The 23,701-nt window shown below is 31.4% G+C and overlaps 2 protein-coding genes and 1 long non-coding RNA gene across 7 annotated transcripts in view; 1 reads left to right on the forward strand and 2 right to left on the reverse strand.

Moving 5' to 3' along the window:
• Positions 1-23,701, forward strand: part of LOC115876883 — a 152,815-nt gene that overhangs the window by 58,138 nt on the left and 70,976 nt on the right. The window contains exon 1 of one of the 2 annotated variants that reach the window (XR_004049216.1): positions 20,005-20,185. The exons of the other annotated variant lie outside the window; for it this stretch is intronic. This is a non-coding gene — a long non-coding RNA (uncharacterized LOC115876883). Of the gene's footprint in view, positions 1-20,004; positions 20,186-23,701 lie in introns of those variants that run through there. 2 annotated transcript variants of the gene reach the window in all.
• On the reverse strand, positions 187-23,058 carry LOC115876876 (guanine nucleotide exchange factor DBS-like). 4 transcript variants are annotated; one of them, XM_030892892.1, is made up of 11 exons: positions 22,784-23,057; positions 14,217-14,445; positions 12,783-13,806; positions 12,514-12,723; positions 12,254-12,445; positions 5,957-6,115; positions 3,583-3,768; positions 2,794-3,518; positions 2,549-2,744; positions 1,307-1,433; positions 187-1,248 (listed from the first exon to the last, which is right to left on the reverse strand). In XM_030892892.1, exons 1-11 carry the CDS (start codon positions 22,914-22,916, stop codon positions 1,145-1,147), a joined length of 3,285 nt encoding a protein of 1,094 aa, XP_030748752.1. In that variant the 5' UTR covers positions 22,917-23,057; the 3' UTR covers positions 187-1,144. The 4 variants fall into 4 exon arrangements, with proteins under 4 accessions (XP_030748752.1, XP_030748755.1, XP_030748753.1 ...); XM_030892895.1 differs by lacking the exon at positions 22,784-23,057 and adding an exon at positions 20,704-20,906; XM_030892893.1 differs by lacking the exon at positions 22,784-23,057 and adding an exon at positions 19,775-19,877.
• Positions 15,971-18,932, reverse strand: LOC115876879. Its single transcript, XM_030892898.1, has 3 exons — positions 18,669-18,932; positions 17,989-18,264; positions 15,971-17,930 (listed from the first exon to the last, which is right to left on the reverse strand). Exons 2-3 carry the CDS (start codon positions 18,244-18,246, stop codon positions 16,623-16,625), a joined length of 1,566 nt encoding a protein of 521 aa, XP_030748758.1. The 5' UTR covers positions 18,247-18,264; positions 18,669-18,932; the 3' UTR covers positions 15,971-16,622.

A 23,701-nucleotide genomic window follows, 5' to 3' on the forward strand; every position in this document is an offset into this window, starting at 1 on the left:
TAAACATATTTATTTCATAATCAGTTTGTTAATTATTTTTGGCAAATCATTTTTTTTAATTAACATTTTGAAAAATAACTCTTATAATTATTTTTATGTTTACTATATTATTAGTTTTTCAATTTTCCCCTTCTAACGTCATTCTTTTTTTATTTTTACAAAAGTAGGTGAAATAAAGGACCGATGTATGTAATAATAAATATATTTGCAATACCCTTTTTTACATTGCATTTTTACATCGCTACTGTGCCACTTAATGAGCCAATACAATATTTCAATCGTTGATTAATGTATTTTTTTTTACATTGAGCACATTCATTTTGCGTTTAGCACAGGTTTACAAAAATTGACATGTACACCAGGTGTGTCCAGCACATTATTTTTTATGTAATACTGCAATATTTTACCTGTTTATTGACTTGGTAAATTTTACAGCGCGGTATTTCATTGATTATTTAAATATGAATAACAGTAATATCACCTAAAAACTACAGGGCCTGAATCAACGCTGTAATCTATTTTCTATCGGGAATTTTTATATTTAGAATGTTCGATAATCTTAAATATTCATTAACGTTAAGTATGGCATGGTGTAATTTTTATATTGTCAATGGTATATTTAGGAAAAAAACATAGTACAAGAAGTCTCAAGTTAAATAAAGATTAAGATAAAAAAAATAATGTTTCATTGAATTTGGCTGTTAAAAAGGCACGATATTTTTGTTTTTAAAGATTGTAGATCCAATTCCTATTAAATACATAGTATATAATTTTTTAGCGTTGAAATTTAAAAGCATTTAAACAATTAGGTAATTCCAACTTAGTTTTAACATTTATATTTACAATAAAAAAACGAAAACAGGTCTACTTATAGTATACTTAATATAACTTTGGTCAACAAATCATCTTGTTACTCGAATAGATATGTTTTATGTTGTTTGTTAAAATGAAGTAAGTGGTGTGAGTTCTCAACCAGAATAAATAGGAAAATCTATGCTCGAAACATCATCACTTTTATCGTTTTACATACATAATACTACGCAAGCGCAACCTATGAATAAATAAATAAATAATTTACAAATAAAACGTTAAAACAATATCTCGAATTATGTACAGAAACAAAGTCTTTTAAATTGACTGATCACTAATGGTCATTTAACCTATCCTGGCTTCTACTGCTGCCTCGAAACGATTTTCTGCTCAGACACTCCAAATACGAGGCTGGAGCCCAACCTTCCACAGAACTTCCTGAAATATACAGGTAACTTTAGAATTTCAGACGTTTTTTTTTCTGGCATTTACTTACCAATAACTTTAACAAACCACCAGCCAGCACATCCCTTTTTTAGTAATTCAACTATATCCCCTTCTCTCATATTGACTTCGCTGATGCCTATTGCACAGTAGTCAGCCAAAGCTATGAATCTTCCTCTCTAAAATCATTACAATTTTTTTAAACTTAAATCACTATTCTCTAAATTGCTATATTAATCTTTTATAACAGCTGGAAATCACAGACAAATAGCAGATGAGAGTTCATCTTCATCTGTGATAAAATTCAAGTATGTAACTAAGAAATTAATACATATTGCGTGTAAGATTATGTTGAAAATAGTGCTTGTGTCCAGGTATATTAAACATCATCAAGACAAGAAACATCAAGAGATGATTTAGTCAATGCTAATGATATTATGATAAGAAAAGAAAATGATGTATTACGTATTTGACACCTTCCATTATTTTTTGAACCAAAAAAAAAATGTGAAAAAGATTGTAGAATTCTTTGGAGTTGTCAAATACATTTTCTCATCAGTAATGAAATATGAGCATTATAAAAAAGCGTTAAAAGCAATAGAGTTATTATCAAAGCAGAATCTAAGTGTGATGTAAGAAATTACAGAGTAGAGAATAAGTGAAAAAATTAAAAAGTATTTTTTTAATCAAATATTAATTGTAAGAAAAATCTGTAAATATGTTAAAAATGTAAATTCTTTGGTTATTAATATAAATAATTGTGTATTCTTAGTGGCGGATAGCTAGAAATAAATCTCCACCAATTAATATATTTCTTTTGAATTGTTTTAGGGAAAAAAATATAACAAAATATTTTTGTGTCCCCAACGGCACAAAAATGCGGATCGCCACTGAATGTTATAACAAAGTTTAGAAAAGGTAGTTAGGAAAGCCATTTACTTAAAATAAAATACACACTTAACTTACTAGAACTAAATAAAGAACGGCAGGCTAGTAATGCTTAACATAAAAGGTGGTGGTAGTGTTAACACTACTGCCTATGAAATAGGCCACCACGCGATCCACGACTGTGCTTGAACCCTTCACCCCATACCACTGTAAAAAATGCATAATAAACTAACACAATGTCAAATAAAAAGCATTAATGTAAGACAGAATTCAAATAGGTTCTAAAATCTAAACCAGTATGAGTCAACGATATTATACCTTCCTTAAAGCAATGAGAAATAATATATACACATCACCAAGTCAAGTTTATACAAAAATAAAAAGCAGCGAATGATTTGGGTCTTACCGAAGTAGGTGTGTGGTCATCGTCGTCGCTGTTACTACAGTCAGATGACCAGTTACCACCCTCCAAACATTCAACACTCTCGTCTGTGTGGTTTGCTGTTTCAACGTCGCAACTCATGGCCCTTTGGTGTCCTTCAACTGCCCCTGCCATCGAACCATGTTTCTGAGTTTCCCATGACGTGGTCTGTCTTAAAGGTCTTCAAAAATATATAAACATCATAATTTTCTTTATAAGTAATAATTTACCTGTGAGTAAGAGCGGCATACTGTTTAATTTTTTCTCCTTTTATTTCTTCCAGTTGATTGAACAATACTTTCTTAATTTCGTTTACCCAAGCATGCTTCTGCTCCAAATTCGCTGCCTGGATAATATGAACTTCTTGCCTTCCCTCCAACCAAACTTCAAATCTCCTGGCATCACCTTTTACGCTTTCTGTCAAACCGACTTTTGACATTTTCAAGCACTTTTTAAATTCGTAAGTCGCCTTGTTCCTCTCAGCTTTGGACACAGGTTTGCAGAATAAGAGAGCTTTTTGATAGAGGAATAAATGTCTTCTTAAAGGTTTCAGTCTCAATCTTATATCTTTTTTGTTTTCTACCCAAACAGAAAAAGAGCCTTGAAGTAGGAGTTCCCCTTGTTGGGAGAGATCTTCTGGGAAGCCCGTGATTGATATTTGGTGCATGGAGTCGTTGACGCATTTCAGTACTACCAACATGCACTCGAGGGCTTGTTGCAGTTCTCTGCAGTACTTGCTTTCGTCGGAGTACCTGAGGAGGTCTTTTAAGAGCAACTGGTACTTGGTTATGCGTTGGACTGGTTTGAGAAGGTACGCAGCTAGAGGTAGTTTGTGGCCAAGCTTTTTCTGGCAGGCGATGAAGAAAGGATTGAGCTCGTTGGAACATTCTCTGAGTTGTTCAGATTTCGATATATTTTGACAGTAGAAGCTATACAGCTTAAGGAATTTCTCCCTCTGTTCAAAAAAGTACTTAATATATAAAATATATTGTATCATTAAATAACGTAGGCTTACACACCTTTTGAACAAAACACAATGCAACTAGGTCTGTTGAAGAGATGCAATTCTCCAAGTCTCTGAGAAAATACTCAGAGTGGAAGTGGTAAATGTCATCTAAGTTTCCAAAAATCACATCAAACTTCTCATTGGCGTTTGAAGGAAGCAAATGTTGATGCTCTTCAAGTTGGGCTTCTTCCTTGTAACCCTGTAATAAATATTTAAAGAAATGTCATATAATATTGATGTTTTTAGAGTTTATATATTTATTAGAGTATTTTAGTCCAAGAAAATATAGGCCTTTAAATATGAATTTTTGGTAAAAACTTGAATTTTGCGATATAAATTACTTTGACAGATCTAAAAACGAAATGTGAAAGATTTTTTAAAATTCACCCCCGAGAAGAGATGAAATAAATATATATAATTTTCGAAATTTTGGAGAAACGGTAAGAACTAGAAAAAAAAGTTCAAATAATTTCTGGAGCGTCAACAGTGGCGCATCTAGAGATTGAGTCTTGGGGGGGGGGTAGTGTGAATTTTAAAAAGTACTAAATTTGAATTAAATTTTTGCTGGAAGGTATTGTAACTGTGGAAAAAAATCTACTTGGATTGGTTTGGATATTCTGTTTTTATTATTAACTTTTTTGTAACAATTTTATTTTATACCAAATTTTATCTTATTAATTAATTTCTTTTTTCTTAGGGTTCATAGTTTCATAGTTGTCGATTTTCGAAAGAAATCAGTACATCTATATTATTTCGTATATTTTTCATTTTATTGATTTTATGGAAAGCACTGTTCATTAAAATGTTGTATTCTATGTTATAGGGCTTGTTTCTCTCTACAATTTCCTGTTTCACAATGTACCGTTTGTGTCGGGGAAGGGATCATAGTTTCATAGTTGTCTATTTTCGAAAGAAATCAGTACATGTATATTATTTCGTATATTTTTCATTTCATTGATTTTATGGAAAGCACTGTTCATTAAAATGTTGTATCCTATGTTATAGGGCTTGTTTCTCTCTACAATTTCCTGTTTCACAATGTATCATTTGTGTTCGGGAAGGGATCATAGTTTCACAGTTGTCGATTTTCGAAAGAAATCAGTACATGTATATTATTTCGTATATTTTTCATTTTATTGATTTTATGGAAAGAACTGTTCATTAAAATGTTGTATTCTATGTTATAGGGCTTGTTTCTCCCTACAATTTTCTGTTTCACAATGTATCGTTTGTGTTCGGGAAGGGATCATAGTTTCACAGTTGTCGATTTTCGAAAGAAATCAGTACATGTATATTATTTCGTATATTTTTCATTTTATTGATTCTATGGAAAGCACTGTTCATTAAAATGTTGTATCCTATGTTATAGGGCTTGTTTCTCTTTACAATTTCCTGTCCCACAATGTACCGTTCGTGTCGGGGAAGGAATCATAGTTTCATAGATGTCGATTTTCGAAAGAAATCAGTACATGTATATTATTTCGTATATTTTTCATTTTATTGATTTTATGGAAAGAACTGTTGAACAGTGGCGCATCTAGAGATTGAGTCTGGGAGGGGTAGTGTGAATATTCAAAAAAGTACTAAATTTGAATTAAATTTTTGCTAGGTATTGTAACTGTGGAAAAAAATCGACTTAGATTGGTTTGGATATTCTGTTTTAATTTGTATTATTAACTGTTTTGTAACAATTTTATTTTATACCAAATTTTATCTTATTAATTAATTTCTTTCTGGGAGGGGTAATTACCCCCATTACCCCTCCCGTATATGCGCCCCTGAGCGTCAACCTTTTTTTTGCTCAGATCAAAATTAACCGAGATAGGGGGCTAGAAGCTAGGGGATGATAGTAGAAATTTAAACAAAATATAAGTTGAAAAATTCATATATTTAACATTTTTATTCAATTTGTTTGGAAAATTCTAATTTCAATTAAGATTTTTTTTAAACTCACCCCGAGACGGTGTGAAAAATATAAATAAAGTGTTTTTTTTTTCAAATTTCAGAGAAACGGTTAGGACTTTGAGAAAAATGTTTCTATAAAAGCTGTCCCCTAGCTTCTAGCCACCTTATCTCGGTTAATTTTGATTTGAGCAAAAAAAATTAGACAATTTTTATGTCAAATTGGACGCTCTACAATTTATTTGAACTTTTTTTTCTACTTCTTTCCGTTTTTTCGAAAATTCGAAAAAATAATTTTATTTATAAATAAATTATATAGATTATATAGAATATATAATTATATAGAAATTGTGAATCATAATCATAAGCAGGTAAATATTAATGGAGATTAGATTAAACATTTTTATTGTAAAACACTTTCAGGATTTTCAGTGATTAAAATAAAAATCATAAAAATCTGAAACTTCATATCAACATTATCTTACCTTAATAATAGACAGAAGCTCGGTGACATACACCCTTTCTGTTTCAACCAGCTCACTTAACACATGTCCGGTTTTAATCCTATGTACCTCGTCATGTTCTGGAGAAATGTGTGGTTCTTCACGGACTATGTCTGGTTCGTGATCCAGAGTGGAATCCATCTGCAACAATTCCATGAGCATTATTCATTTCAGTTTATAATTAACTAGTCTGGTCTGTTCGGGACGAATATTCTTTTTTGATAAGCATATAAATAAATATATGCGACCTTCTGTTTAGGCGATAGAGACACTTTTATCAGTGAGTTGAATAAAATCTTGCTTAACACTGACATTGTTCGAAGTGTTAAAAAAAATTGAAAGAATTATTGAATGCAGTATTTTGTAATAGAAACAATCATTTTGATACTATTTCTGATGATTCAACTTCAATTGTTATATAAAATATTAAATGATACTCTAAATAATAATGCTCTTACCGGTGCAGTCACTTTATTTATTAAAATAGGTTCGATACAGTTTGCACGACTGCTAGTAAGCAACAGGGTAAGGTTTTGCTTAGGGTATTGTAAGTCTCAAGGTATATTATTTGCGCTGTATTTAAATTCGTATTCTATATAGATGCCGACTGCTTTCGCGTATGTCTATATTGTTTATTCTGACAAAAGATAAGGCTCTGTGTTTCGGTACAAAACTAAAGGCTTTTCTATTGTCTCAGTTTCAACCATTGTCTGTATTATAAAGTTCACTTTAGGTATGCGAGAGGATAGATTTCATCAAATGTTTATAGAGCATCGAGTATAAATTTAAATAAAAGAAAAATTAAAAACATTTTTGGCATCAAATAATATACTATACCTTTGTGACGGGTTCATTTCTTAACGAATTAAAATTAAATATCACAAACGGTAATATACAGGGTGGAAATAAAAGTGGCAAAAAAATCACGAGCTGATGTTGCAAAGTAGATTTTTTAAATTTAATTCTTATAATAGTTCTTATATCTAAAACTGTTCCATGATATTATTTTACAGTTTTTAAAACCATTAATGTACCAAAAAAAAATTAACAAACCATGCTAAACTTGATATTTTTTCACAATGAATACAAGTTAACCTGTCTGAAAAAATCTATAAATTATATTAAATAAGAAGGAAATATAAGAAGTGTTTCAAGACAATTCTAAAATGTAATGAAAATCAAATAAAAAAAAATAAAAAACTTTTTAAATGATTTAAATTTTTTTGGAAATACCTGTAAACTTAACTGCATTTATAAACACTGTTGTAGAGAAACTAACAAATAACAATGTATGTTACACAAGGAAAATTACATAGAAAAATGTAAAATTCAGATTTATCAGTTTAAAAAAAGATGATAACATTTTTGTGTTGTAAACTCAAGTTGTTTTTTCAATAGAAAATTCATTATTGTTCAGCTGCGAATATTTTGTCGTGACTGACGTAATTCATAGAGGAAATATTTTTTTTTTGTGATATCAATTAAAATTGAGAAAATAATAATAAATGAACAAAATACATACAGGCACGAGCGAATAGAAAAATCCATCACAAAATCCGTATTGGTGTTCGGCAATGAAAATTTTCGAAAAAATAAACTTTTCGTTTTCCCAGCGACACTTGCTCATTTTTTGAAACCGTTTCGAAGAACTACCGGAGAAGAACCGACTGAAGAAGAACCTCTGTGTCGTCCGAAATTTCTTCAAAAACTGGTTCCCGATTGAGAACAAATCTGTAATCGGACCGTATCTTGACCGGCCAAAAAATTGATCAAAAACCACCGTTTACGTTAAATTATTCATTATTACAATCGACTGTGTCGAAATGGACCCAGGAAGCTATTCCACTTATTTTTTAATGATCTACCGGTTTTACAAACAATCCGTGCCATAATAATCTACGTAATAGCGCACTAAATGTTTGTTGTAGAAGGCGACGCATGCTGTTTGATCTGGAAAAATATACATTCTTTCATTTCCATGTTTTCACAGCACTGTACTGTTTATCCATCAAATGTTTACTCTACGTACTTAAAAAACTTAAAATTATGGTAATTTACTGTTATTATTGATAAAAATTATACAAACACCCGCAACACGTACATATGTATACAGGGTGTCCCAGGCTGAGTGTGCATTAGAAGTTTCGAGAGAACTACAATATCTAGATCAAAATCTAGTTTCAAAACGAGATCTATCGATTAAAAATATTTTCAATATGGCGGCACTTTCGGAAATACCGAAAATTGACAGCAACTTTCTTATTTTAAATGGGTACCCCCATTTTTTATTACACACTTCAATTCTCTGTGAAATTTTTCTGGATTTTGATATTAAATACCCTAAAATTAATCGTTTTTGAGAAAAAAATATTTTAGCTACAGCCAATATTACATACAGGGTGAGTTTCCTACGATGTTCTCTATGGGTATCTCGGAAACTACTGGAGATAGAGAGTCAATTAAATGGGGAAAGAATTGCAGTTTTGTGTCATAAATATGCGCTTTTCAGATTTTCGAAAAAGTTCATGGCTTACTAGATATTTCGAAAAAAACAAATTTTGGCTATTTTAAAAATTGTCCCTAATTCCATTATAATCTATTTTAGACAAAAAGTTTTCAGATAAAAGTTGTAGATAATCACATCCCTAATGAGATTGTGTTCTCCGATTTTTTTTCTAAAGCCTGTCATTTTTGACATATGACACAAACATATGTTTTTTTAAATGGAAACCATAGTTGGCCATGACTTCATAAAAAAGCGCCGTTTTTAAGCTTTCCAACGATATAAGCTATAACATGTTTCTTTCGCAAAATTACTGAGTTATAACCAATTCTTATCTTTCTTGACTAATTTCACTTGGTTAGCCATGGAAACAAGTTCAATCGTCGTTGCTCTCAGAAATGTGAAATTGTCACATCCAATCTTTGTAAATTAACATAAACAAAAATTGTAAATAAGAGTTTTTTAAATGAAGAACAGCGTGTAGAATTATTGGTTCAACTTTTCTTGGCCATACAGTTTCGAGGATATGTTGACCGGTGAACGTTACGTTTTTTAGAAAACGGTTTTCAAGACATGTTAGAAAAGTTTAATTTAGATGCTCGCGCATTAATACAGTGGTTTCAACATGTCTTTCATTATGACGTACCAACCCCCCTCCCCTACAATGAAAGAAATGTTATTTAAAAAATTATTTATATCCTAATTATGTAGACTCAGGGAGGTGGACCAATTGCATGGGTCTCCTCGGTCACCTGACCTATCCATTTTAGATTTTTTATGCGGTATGGTTAACAACAAGGTTTACAAAAAAACTTATGAATTAAGAGAGGCACTCGAAGAGGCGGAACAGGAGAAGTTTAATTAAGGCGACCGGTCGTTCTGTGACAATAGCTAGAAATTCAGTTTTAAAAAGATGCATTTATGTACTTAAAATAATTGCGGATTTTTTGAACATTTTCTAAAATAACTTAAAGTGTACGTAGTGATATTATTTTTTTGAGTTTTAGTTTGTGTAAGCTAAATTGTAAAGAGCCGTTTAATAACATATTTTGTCTTTTTATAAGTTATAAATCACAACAAAATTTGAAAACCATTGAAAACCGTTCTCTAAAAAACGTAAGTAATTTTCACCGGTCAACGTATCCTGTATGGCCAAGAAAAGTTGAACCAATACTCCTACACGCTTTTCTTCATTTGAAAAATTTTTATTTACAATTTTTGTTTATTTTAATTTACAAAGACTGGATGTGACACAATTTCACATTTCTGAGAGCAACGACGATTGAACTTGTTTCCATGGCTAACTAAGTGAAATTAGTCAAGAAAGATAAGAATTGGCTATAACTCAGTAATTTTGTGAAAGAAACATATTATAGCTTATATTGCTGAAAAGCTTAAAATATGGCGCTTTTTATGAAGTCATAGCCAACTATGGTTTCTATTTAAAAAAACATATGTTTGTGTCATATGTCAAAAATGACAGGTTTTATAAAAAATCGGAGAACACAAACTCATTAGGAATATGATTATCTACAACTTTTATCTGAACACTTTTTGTCTAAAATAGATTGTAATGGAATTAGAGACAATTTTTAAAATAGCCAAAATTTGTTTTTTTCGAAATATCTAGTAAGCCATGAACTTTTTCAAAAATCTGAAAGGCGCATATTTATGACTCCACAAAACTGCAATTCTTTCCCCATTTAATCGACTCTCTATCTCCAGTAGTTTCCGAGATGCCCATAGAGAACATCGTAGGAAACTCACCCTGTATATGACACTGGAACAATTTAATTTTTGAAATAAATAGCCACATATTTTCTCTTTATGTCACAGTGTCTGTGGTAATCGCTAAATTTGACGTTTAAATTTTACATTCAGTTTTTTTCGTCCAAAAATTTTAAATATTTTTTTTTCAAAAAACGGTTAATTTTAGGTATAGAGTGTTTAATATCAAAATTCAAAATATTTTACAGAAAATTTAAGTATGTAATAAAAATTGGGGGGTGCCCATTTAAATGAACCCCCCCCAGTGAAAATATTTTTAATCGATAGATCTCGTTGTGAAACAATGATGTGCAAAAAATCTCCGATCTAGATATTGTAGTTCTCTGGAAACTAGTAATGCAGGCTTAGCCTGGGACACCCTGTATATAACAGAGTGAGACTTAAATAAGCGCACATATTATTAGAGGTTAAAAAAAACTCCAGTGATTCTGAAAATTTAGGCAAAAAAATTAGGTAATAAATACTATATACATTTAGGTATAAAATATAATATTTTCAAAGTAAAAAAACTTTATTTTGGACATATTTGAAAAACGGTAAAGAGAAAATACGGCCTTGAAAATATGAAAGCTTATTTAAGACCCACCCTGTATAGAGCGAACCAAAATTACAATATACCTATTCAGGTTGCTAATAAAGGGTATTTTATTTTATAATTTTATAAATATCTATAATTCGATAAAAAATTGAGTTGGAATGTATTATTTTATTTAATATGCGTGTAGAAGAATTCCAGTACGACTAGCTCATATTAATTTTTAAAATATGTTTTTCTCAAATCATCTGATCTGTTCCCAATTTTAATTTGGTCAGTCAGTGGGCCATACACATTACTTCGGTGGTTCGTAATTTCCATAATTTATCATAAATATCACATTATTTAAATTTTTCCGATTTTTTTCTTTGGCATAAACAGGAGGTATTTGTTTGTACGGATTCCTTTAGAAATATTATCGAAAAAATGCATCTGTTTAACACCAACCTATTTTTATAATCATATTATGTTTTGATAAGAAAATATGGATTTAAAGCAATATAATGTTATTTGCGGATTTAGGATAGATTTGTTTGATTAAGTAATGTGTCGTTTTTTGTTTACATAACAACATACAAAATTTCTGCTTTCTCCAAATTCCTACAATTTGTCTTATTTTTCCTTATAGTCCAGTAGGCAATGAATAGTTTTTGTTTGTCTCCTAGTGGGTGAATATTAGAAGTCCCTAGATAAAAATTAAAAAAAAGTTCACTTATTTTCCCACCCATAAATATGTATTTGACATTTATTAAATTCAATCATTTTATTAATGGAAATAAATGTCTGGCACATCCCATGCAGAGGAAACTCAGCCTGGGTGAAAAATTGCGGATTTTAAAATTTTACAGATTTTTGAAATCCGGAACCCTTATTTTCCCATGCTTAAAACTTAACGTATCATTTGATAATATCATAAACTAATAAATAATAATAAATAATCATAAGCTAGTTTGGCTAGAAATTGGCAAGTGAGTCTGGAGGCATTTTTGAAAATTGCAAAAATTACAAAATTTTCTCCGATTTGAGAATTTGTCACATGATAAATAATACTGTAATTTCATAGAAAATACACGTCTGGTTGTCATTCACAATCACGAAAGCCTCCCCCCAGACTCACAAGTCAGGTAGTTTAAATGAGGAGAGTAAGCGACATTGTATATTTGAACATACCGAATTTAGCGCGCCTGACGAGCGTTGGACGAGTCTGGCAAGGCTTTCCAGATGTTCCACATTAGCCAGACTATATTTTCAGATGTAATTATAATATTAACCATCATTTGACAAATTTTTAGAACTGCGAAAATAAGGTCAATGGTTTTAATAATTTTTATCCAATTTATCGAATAATTCTATGGCTGTTAGTTGACTAGAAAAATAAGCACTGCTTCCTAGACTTTTATAGTAGGAGTAATATGTTACATTCAATAAAAAATATATAAAATAAAGAACTCACCTTAGGAATGGTGTATGCCTTTCTCAAAAATGAAAAGTTTTTAGGATGCGGGGCTCCTACAAGGGGTTGCCTAGGAACTGCCGGTTCAGGCATCACTGTTTGGACAGGTCTCTTAGTCCTTACCGCCAATTTGCTCAAGCTGTTTAATCTTTTGTCACACATAAGGGCCACATCTTCTATCCTCTGAAGCACCTGTTCATGAAGTAACCAGCGTATCATATCAGTATCACAAAATTAATAAAATATTATTGAAAACTTACCTGTGATACCAGTGCCTTAGTTTCCGGGGTTATACTTTCTTGGAAGAGTTCTTTGAAGTCTTTTTGACCGTTGGATGAAAAGTCTTTAGCAGTATTGAGGAAATCGCGTATTTCACATACGTATTTTTCGGCCAAGTCAGGAGAGTTCGAACACTGCTCGATTTTTTGCGATGCCAAAAGATCTCTGCCTATAGCACACCACTTGTTTGCCTATATAATAAAAATTTGTATATCAAGACCAAAATATTTAACTAATTTTCCCTTCTTACCTTTTCAATTCCTTCCATAAGTTCTCGATTTTTTACCAACATGTCCTTCCTCTTCGACAATCTTGTTAAGAGCATATCTTTCATTCTAAGAAGCTCGTTGCACTTGGGTTCTACACAGTCTATCGGACAAGAATTTTTAATTCTCATTAGTAAATGGCCCGAAGAAACTGCCTCTTCAGCTCTCTGAATATCGTTTAAACAAATCTTCTCAAAAGAATTGGTCTCTTTTATTAATGTATCAACTCTGGAAACTGTTTCGCCTATTTCAGTCATATCCGAGACAGTTTTTAAAGCTGAATCGAAGTTAACTTGTAATTCCTTGAAGTCTTGCTCGAATCGACGAAGTTCTAAACAATGTCGCAATTTCGCCGAGTGATGTTGCCAGAACTCATCGAAAGTTTTTTCGGTCTCTTCTAACTGAACCAGCAATCTTTCAACTGCGAATACGTTTCCTGTCATGTCCGAGGCAGTGTTGTCACTATCGGAAGAATTCTTTGATTTAATGCAGCGCAGAAGATCCTCTCCTTTCTTAGCTGCAGACAATATTTCTTTTTTTAGATCAGAGTAAGATTCGTTCTGTTTTATTAAGAGCTCCTGAGTGGAATCCACGTTATTGGGAAGTTCAGTTTCGTCAACTTGTTTGGTGAATTCGTCAAGAGCGTTCGATACTTGTTGAGTGACGTTTGAAAAATTTTCTAATTCAATTCGTTGAAAAATCCATTCTTCGTGGTTGTAAGAGAGGCTGCCTTTTAAATCGGCAGTAAGTTGGTTAGGACTGACGTATTCGTGGAGTTCTTCGGCAGTGCTGAGTACGACCATTCGGAATTTGAACTCGTCCTTGAATAGTTTATTGCTGACTTCGGAAAGGGCTTTCTGAAGGAAGCTGGTGGGTCGAAGGACGTACACCACGTGGATAAGGCCAGGAAAAAACACGGAAATCTTGAGTAAAACTGCTTTAACGGAGTTCCAGCGGTCTTTACGCCTGTCTATGATTAAGTGGAAGCCCATATCCGCTTCTTGAAGCCTGGAAAATCAATGTCATCTTCCAATATGTGTAACTATAAATTTATGTTGCATAGTAATTTTTTAAAAAAACTTTATACACCAAATTTTACATAAAACTATTGTTAGTGATATGAAAAATATACTTAACAATTATTGATAAACAAATTATAAAGAACTGGAAATATTTTAATTTGATCTGGGTAAAATATTTAATGAATATTAATAGTTTTATTCGAATTTTTTCTCTAAAAATCCGATTCTTGTAATAACGGTAATTCTAGTTTATTAATTTTGACCTAAACTTGAACTGACATCGTTCGACATTTTTTGTATAAATAATATTATTCAAATATTCGACATCAAAACATTTTTTTATTCGTTTTTTTTTAAATATAACTTACAATATCTTAAAATATAAAATGTACTTACGTAGGTACAGACGTTAAGTACAGCATAAGCCGTTGATACTGAGCATCGGTGATCATGTGGAAATTGTTATTATCGGGAAAAGTAATGATTGGACTGCCGTCTTTCGATTTACCACCTGAGATAATAGCGTAATGGTGCTTTAATATATCAACCACATCATTTACTCCTAACGGTTCCAAACTAACTGTATTTTGCATTTCTATTTCTTCGCAGGTTGGCAGAGGTTCTTCTGAAATGATAATAAAAACAAATTATATGTTATGCCGGTTTCTGTGCGGCTCAGCTTGCTTACAACTGCGAATTTTCAATGGAAACTATCGAAAACATATTTGCCGTAAACACAACACTCTTAAACAGCACAGGTCTCGTAGGTTTACGGTCTTGGTCTTTTTTTAAATGAAAGTAACCATGGAGAATTACTACTGATAGTGTAGTTAATTTTTGGTCTATTTTTTAAGTTTTTATAGAATGTTAAAATAAACCAGCAAATTTATTAAATATTTTTCAAACATGAAAGTTCTTTAAAATAAAAAAAAAATATTTAAGAAAAGAGGGTTATCATGAATCACGACATCAAGAGCTGCAACAAGTCAGTTTTAAAAATACTTAAATCTTAAGTCATTTCTTATCTCTTTCGTCTTATCTCTTTGACTTAAATAATTTTATTTCAAGTCATTTTTGCAATTTAACGTTATTTGAGTCGTTTTTATGTCTTAAGTCTATATTTTTGACTTAATTAAATCATGATTATCTGCAAGTTAAGTCAGTAAAATGACTGAAATCAATATAATTGCCCTCAATTATATTATTAATTTGTTATACGTACATATAAGAATAAAACCACATAAAATAAAACGATTTATTTTCAAAATAACTACAAACAATAAAATATAAAAAAATGCCGCGGTTAAAGATTTATCATAATAGTATATGAAAATTCTGACTTAAATTATTTCTAAAAAGACTTAAATCTTTTCTAAAATGACTTAAGTCTTTTTAAAATTCAGGATAATTACTTAAATCACAAATTATTTTGAAAATGACTTAAGATAAAGAAAGAATGAAAGAAAGATAAGAAAATAAAATGGCTTAAGTTATTAAAATTATTTAAATAAAAAAAGACTTAAGTTTTCTGTGCGGTTGCAGCTCTGCTGACCGTTAAACATTTATTTTCAGGATTCACACATTCGTGGAATGGGCCATTTCAAGAATATTTATAATTATTAGCATCTGTTTTGTGCTAAATATATTGAAATATCGATTACAAAAGTTGTCACCGTTCACACCAATCTCTATGGGATTATAGGACGTGCGTTTTTTAGTAATACTAGGCTTTCACCATTTTAAGTCACATAACTTGTTTATTTTCATACATAAATCATGTCTATTGCTGTGAGGCACTATAAATTTTGATTTATTCCAGCCATGACTTACTGTAAAATTAATTTAAGCGATCTGCAAAAAATTGCTGACCCCTATGCAGGTGGTAGATTTATCGACATTTTTTGGATTAAAAGAATTTTAAGGCTGTTAACAGGAGAAAAGGTTACATAATTCAGATAATATTTCGTTAACTTTCACTAGCAATGGGTTGAAACGATATTGATTATTAAGATACTAACCCAAATCTCAGTTCACGCTAAATTAAATTCAACCATGTGCAACACATCAACATAAATGTGCATCTGCTAGACTCATAGGAGTGTAACCATAAAAAATGCACACTTAATAACTGTATAAATGAAATTACACAACTAGTATTTTTAGACTTTTTTATTAAACACAGAAAAACTTTACATTTTTTATTTTAAAACAAGTGGAATTATTATTATTTATCAAAATATCTGAAAAATGAGCAACAATAAGGAAAATCTTAAAAAACCCTAAAACTACATATTAAAGATAAAAAATAAATTATTTACTTAGACTGTGTGCTACTCTATGTACAGGCCTTAGATTATCTTATGTAGAGAAACATATCACATTTAAGTTTTTCGTTACTACAAACTAGATAGATGCAACAAATTTATTTATTTTTTCTATAGTCATCTGGATTTTGTATATCTATCATTATTATCATTAAGTAACTTTATGGCAAGGGTTATTTTAATTTCAATTTTAGATTGATAAAAAATAAGTCTCGAAAACTTACAAAGTAATACTGATCAACATGTATTAATATTTTTAAGTACCGAAATTTTGTCCTGAAATTTTTGTTAAATCTAGTTTTATATAAATAAAAAACACGAATATGGAAGGACTATGTGTCTTTTTTTTTCAGTCTAATATTTGGATTTTTCTAATTTATAAACGAAAAGAGTATATCGTCAGAACAGAACTTTTTTTTCTAAAACTACTAACATCACAATAAAAAATAACTTAAAACTAAGAAACAAACTTTGTACTTCACTGTAACCTGCCAAAATATGGCGTGTGCTGCCCATTTGCCATAGTCGTCACTATATTATTTTGATCATTAATCACATAGCCCGCATTTGTGAGCTGATACGAGAAAGTATTGCCCGTATTGTGGTTAGTTGTATTTTGAGAAGTTACCAAATTTGTATTTGATATAAGCTGAGGTACTGGAGTAACTAAAAATGTCTGCTGATGGTGCTGATTGGTACTGTCAGTAGGAGCGACCACCAGAGGTATAACTTGCTGGACTTCGTTGTTAATCACGCATTTTTGAACTTGCTGGACAGCCTGTTCCCTTGGCCTCTCTATAGTTTGTATTTGTGGGGGAGCTGGCTGTATTTGAGGCTGAATTTGGACCGGTTGCTGGACATGCTGGGTTTGGTTGTGATGCTGACCGGTGTTTTTCGATTCGTTCTTTGAGAATTTCACGTGAGGGAACTGTTCCCTCATAAAATGCCGGAAAGTTGAGTAGCCCATTAGCTTGATACCTGGCTCCAAGATTTGACCATATTCTTTGTAAGCGTCATGTAAATTTTTCCTTGTTACATCCCATCGAAGCTGTATGGGCTGTTTGGTGTTTAAAATATCTCTTTCGCCTGTATGTTGTTCGAGATATTGTTTCAAAAATTCCCTGGCGTGACAGTAAATATCCAGCGAGAAAGTATTATGCGGTTTCTTGCCATAGTTACCGTGAATTCTCGGCGTTACACCGTGTGTCATTACATGTTTTCTAATCCTCTTCAACTGATAATGCGTGCAGTTTTCTAAATACAGGAAAGCATCCAAACAGACCCTCCTACCCTGGTAAACGTACTGAGCCCTGAGCCTACGCCTTTCTCTATGGCGCACTGTCGTATCAGGGTTGGCCAAACATGCCATAGTCACCCCCATAAGATACATGTCGTGTTCCCCCTTGGTCAGTTCAGCAATGTTGTGACGGTGTTTGAATACAGTCTCTGGGTTCAACCCTCTGAAGCAGCTCTCATCCTGACACTCGCATCCGCGTTTAAATATTTCTTTGACTTGCAAAGGGCTTTCTTCAAGTTTTGTGGGTTCACTTAGTGCTACGCCTACAGTTTTCTTCTTTTTCTTTGGTGGAGCTTTTTTCTTCGTGGTACTATTCGAAGCGGGAGCTTGTTTAGACTTTCCTGAAGATTTTGGTTTGGGTTCCGGAAGAGATTTGGGTGGTTCGGGTTCAATTTCGTCAGGTTCGTCGTCTTGCATTGGATGACCATTATAAATGGCATTAATACTGTTCTCTATAGGGTCCACTATGGCGTGCCCTTCCCAAATAACCTGAAATAATTTTTTTTGTAAAAGAAATTGGGGTTCAAAAATAATGTAGTTTCCTCACCACTTGTTGGTCATCTATGGTATTTGCAAAATGAGCTGAACCATCGATAGCAGAGAATAAGGAATGTGATATAGATACAGGAGTGTACTGAATAGTTGCTTCTCCATTGGTTATATCAGCAGAACCATTTGTTTGGAAGGTATGAGTTGAATGATTATCGTTACCATCTACGATAATTTCTTGTTTCTCCACCCTTTCCACTGATAATAAGCTATGGAGAACTTCGCTAGCTTCCTTTTCAGCTGCATCTTCTGCCATATCACAACTTATTATCTCCTATAATTTAAATATAAGAAAAAAAATTAAAATGGAGTCATTTAGATTATTTTTTTTTGAAATTAGGTATCTTAGAAAATTATTATTTAATAAAATTAATTATTATTATCTGTTATTTTATTATAATAAAATAATAGAAAAAATATAATAGTTATATTTTTCATGATTTTTTAAAAGATGGTTCTAAATAAGTGTATATTTTTAATCGAGACAATAATAGCGGTAAATTTTGTTTATAAACAAACTATTTCGAATTCTGGCTAAGACCGCAACTTAGCCACGATAAAAGGAAGCCCAGTTTTACGCGAAAACCGTCTTTATTGTATTTCCGAAGAGCCGAGAATCGCGTGTAGACAGACAAATTTCAGCCGTATTGATATCGATTACAAACATAAATATCTTACCTTTTTTGCTGTTTTAAATGGACATGGGCCTTCAAATCACATCGGAAATCGTAGACACCGCACTTTTACACAGTTTTTCATTGGAAACTCTCAGTTTGTACACTTATTTATGTCAATTTTTCACGAAAAACTCCAGTAAATTATTGACGAGTTTGGCTTGCAAGTACGCCATATTGGTTTCGTCGATTTGGTGGTTTCAGTTGCACGGAGCTTCAAGCAGTTCGCGCCTGCGCCTTCCAAACGGCGGCTTGTCAAAGACACGCATTTGAGTGCTATATATCCGTTAAAATTTTGAAAAAGCATGCACTTCAATGAAAATAATAATTAAATATGATTCGTTTTTACATTTTTAATAGAAAATAGGATGGTAGGTAGGTATACAAATGAGCAAAGGTTTAGGTATGATTTTTTTCTTTGAAAATGTCCCTTTAGTATTACGGTAAAAGATGGTTCAAGAACCTTAAATTGATTATTGTGGCCAGGTCAAAAGGAACCATCACACGGGTTCGTCTCAAGGTACCCGCTTATTTATTTTTAAACCTCATTGATATTCCGAGGGGGGCAATGCCAGTATTTACTAAAAGCCTACACTGAATTTTAATTCATTAATTTGTATGGGCCACAAATAGGGTGCTAACCATAATAAAACAATTTTTTGGATCACAGGCGTCAAATACTGTTTTCAGTTGAAAATAAATATTTTTTGAAAATTTTACTAAACATTTTGAATTTAAAATTTAATGCCAAACTTGATAACCTTGAGTTAGTTCTATGTAACAGTTAATTTTATGCCCATCATCACACTAAAAAAACTACTAATTATTAAACATACGTCATATAAGATTAAATCAATTTTAGTTTCTGTATTCAAATTAATTGTATTTTTTTTGTGTAGCACAATTAAGTAAGAATTTTATTTATTATAAAAATTAGCTGTATGTCTTATTTCACTGACAGTGTTAAAACATTATTTTCATCTATGAATTACTAAAGTAATTATTTTTGAAATTGAATATGTGAGTATTTCAGGTTAAGTTTTGCATTATAATGGGCATTTTTTAAATTTAATACCTAGAAAAATAAAATCATATAAAAATGCTACTTACTAATTTTAATTCGGATCTTCATTAGAGACATTAGTTTGAACTTTTCTTATATTTTTTTAAGTGTATTGATAAATAGTTTTGTACGACAAATAACCTACAATGTTTTGTTATGTGAAAACAACCTTGTGTTAGGCTGGAATAGGAACTAAAGGTAGAAATTTTTACAACAAATAATAGCGTGCCTCTATTACGTATAATTTAATTTTATCTGTTTAATCATTAACCGCAAAACTAAATTAATTATTTTGTAAATTTTCGGCCGAATTATTTGTTTATGTTCCTAATGATTTTATTAACCGATCCTACTACAAACAACTAATTTTCTCTCGCAGATTGTAATATATTATCGAGTTAAAAAATTTATATAAAAAAAAATCAAGTATTGGGAAAGTTCTCTAGTAATACTGAATAGTAAGTAGCACTCATATTACTTAATTCATCTCTTATAATCAGCAGCATCATTTCATAATTTTTATTTAAATTTATAAAGAATATAATCCTAAAGCCATTATTATATCGTGTAGGTTAAAAATTCGACGTAAAAATAATTAATTTAAACTAACTACATCATTAATCTGTTATTTTTATATAGACTGGCTACAAAATTAGATCAGCTCTGTTGAAGATATTAATTCGCAATTACTAGAGCAGTATTTTGGAATTTTTAATGTTAACTTTTAATGGCAGCATTATTACACAGAATTAAGTATTTTTCTTTCTACCTAAACACAGTTGTAGCAAAATATATTGATTTTTCGATAACCTATCTACTAAAGAGTTATTTTCTGAGATATACTTGCAAAATAAAACAATATCAGCAAATTGCACGTTAATAACAAGGTAGTTGAGAGAAAGTCCATAAGGCATAATGAAATCCTAATCATAATATGTGGCATGAGAAAAAAATGGAAATTACATGAAATACTTACATAAGGTTCCAGGTCAACTTATGAGAAATCTATCTCTATTGTTTCTTGTAGAACTCGTCAATTATTTTACCACTTTTTTTTATAAAGGAAACAATTTACTACTATCTATGAAAAGTATCATCCTGTATGAATGAGAAATCTTCATTTAATATGATACAATAACAGAGAAGTATTGAGTTGCAAAGCCCAGAAAGCTGTTTCATTGCCAGGTTATCTTTTACTGACATTATGCAAAAAGCCTTATCTAAACTTTTATCAGAGTTTCTATTTGTAAAGTAGATATAGGTATGGCAGAGCGATTAGCTAGATGCCATTCAAAATGATTTAAAGTTTCATGGGAATAGTTAATTTTTATGATTTAATTTGTTTTTGATTCTTGAATAATCTATTTTGAATTATTAAGATTTCTTAGTATCCAAATTTCTTTATTGTATATACAGGGTGAGTCTTAAATAAGTGCAAATATTTTCAGGGCTGGTAGACCTCGACAAAAGAAGCTTATTTTCTCTTTATCTTACTTTGAAAATTAAAAAAAAATCGCTTAAATTTTGAGAAGCACTGGATTTTTTTCTGGAATTTCTTTCCTGTAAATTTAATCTATTATCTGTGTTACCATATTATGAAGATATTATGTTTGCTAACCAAAAATTAAAAAAAAACAAAAAAAATTTGCGAAAAAAACGCCATTATCGTGTTACTGTTAAAATATGTTTGCACTTATTTAAGACTCACCCTGTAGATAAAAAATCCTGAGTCTCCTTTTAAAAGTCGTTAAACTGGATGTCCAAACATTTTAACCGTTCCAGAGAGGAAGTTCAAAATTAATCTGGATTGAACGAGTTGCGCTGTCATCATTTGGATCCTCCAAGTGATAATCTAGGATTAAATTTATGTACGAAAACATCTATAAATTGTGGAAGAAGAAAAAAAATTCTTTTGGATAGCCTCAAATATTTGAAAAAAACATCACCTTTTTTTTTGGGCTGGAAAGTTTTGATTTTTATTTTTCCAGGTTTATCAGTACTTATCTGTGATTAGTTTCAATATCTAATTGATTTTTAATTAAATTCATTTTCGTTTCTTTCATGATATTTATTTTACTTCTTAACATTTATTGATTTATGATATGAAATTCTCTTCAATTACCGTTGGTTTATTTAGTATTTGATAAATATTATAAACGCTGGAGGTTGTTAACATTTCATGAGTGTTTTAATGAAACATTGAAACATGGTACGCTCAACGGTGCAAAAGCGCTAAATTTATGCATTAAACATAAACTTCGCGTGTTATGATCTGAAGAAAAATATTTAGATTTGCAAAAATGTCTGAAAAAACCTCTGACGTAATTTCAAAAATCTGAAGTAATTCTGATTTCGTGTGTGTGTTTTAAGCCCCTGTCAATACTGGTTAACAGCTTAAATTGCTATAGTTACTTCTCAGAACTGAAAACCCTTTTATCTAAATAAATATGCATTTTGGTGTAATGAACTTGGACGACATATGCATACCGGTGACAAATGACAAGCCTATATACATTATTAATGCTTCTAAGTGAAAAGGTTCTTTGCTATTCACTCAAAGTATGTTTGTACACAAAATGAATTTTTATGTCGGTGGAAAGTTGGCTATAACTAACCTACCTACTGACTTTTTTTAAGAAAGCTCTTAAAAGTTCTATGTTTTTAGTAATTAAAATATTGATTATAACTTCAAATAACTTGTGTCGTCCCTATAATTCACACGCTATAATATATATAAGGGTGCATATTAAATCGTATTTATTTGTATTGAAGCATTTGCTACGTGTATTCGTTTGATTTTTAGGACTTTTAGTTATATCTGAATGTTTTTCTTGACAATACTGTCTAAAATAACTGAAGCATTGCAAATTAAGGCGAATGTCATTCACCAAAAAGGGGTGCATAATAATTGAACCAATTATTTGCATTTATTCTAGTTAAATTTTAGGACTTTTAACTGAATTTATTTAGCATTAGACTGAACATTTTTATTTATTCAACCACCACCGCTGATTGTTGATTTGAATGAATGAAACAATGTTGTTTGTGGCTCCTACCTGGAGAATCTGTTTCTAAGTAGGAGCTCCTGGATCTCTCCAAGCTGACTCGGTCCTCCATGGCTTTGGAGGCGCTGCGTTTGAATTGCTCCAAAAAGCAATCGATCTGCGTCTCCAGGCTTGATTCGGCCATAGCTTCACCAGCATACCAGCACGGACATTAGGTGTCATCTTTTTTGGCCATCGATATGTCGCAAAAACACTCTTCGGGCATGGTTTCACTTTAATAGAGGCATTCAGCCCCCAGAAACCCAAAGAGGGCACTGGTCGAATAGTTTGAGTCCGCTGTTTGGATGCGCGGCTGTACACACCGGTCGTGCAGGACCGTATCACTTCAAATTCGATAGTTTATTCGTACAAAGAAGCACAATTAAACCAGTAATACATATACGTCAAACAAGAATTAATTATGAATGGAATCGGGAAAAGGGGATGATTTTAAACTCTGATAGGGTCGAAAAAAACGGTGGAATAGGTTTGACTCGGCAAATTACCTTAAATTGACTAGAGAGACTATATTCTCCTATTTTACACCTTTCAAGTAATGTTAATAACGTTAATAACAGTAGATTTATCAAAATCAGCAACTTGACCAAGAGCGCCAATTTTTATTTTGTGCTCATTTTTAGTCACTTTCAAGGCGCCCAGAAAGATAGTAATTATAGAGATAAAATTATGAAAATTTCAGGATTTGTAGATAATTTAATGAAGTTTTTGAAAATATAAGCTTCCAATGTCTTAAAGGCTCTGGTTTTAATAGGAAGTCTATTTTTTCAACCGTTGTTTTTAAGCTATTTTTTTGATGCTTAAAATTTCCCCTACGTCTAATACTGTATTCGTCAGCTTATAATCGCCTATATTTTCGTAATCTGTGCCTTTTAATTAGTAAATAACAGCAGTTTTACCAAAATCGGTGAC

Source organism: Sitophilus oryzae, unplaced genomic scaffold, assembly GCF_002938485.1.
Source record: "Sitophilus oryzae breed Bouriz unplaced genomic scaffold, Soryzae_2.0 scaffold_1440_pilon_pilon, whole genome shotgun sequence".
Lineage (NCBI taxonomy): Eukaryota > Metazoa > Arthropoda > Insecta > Coleoptera > Curculionidae > Sitophilus > Sitophilus oryzae.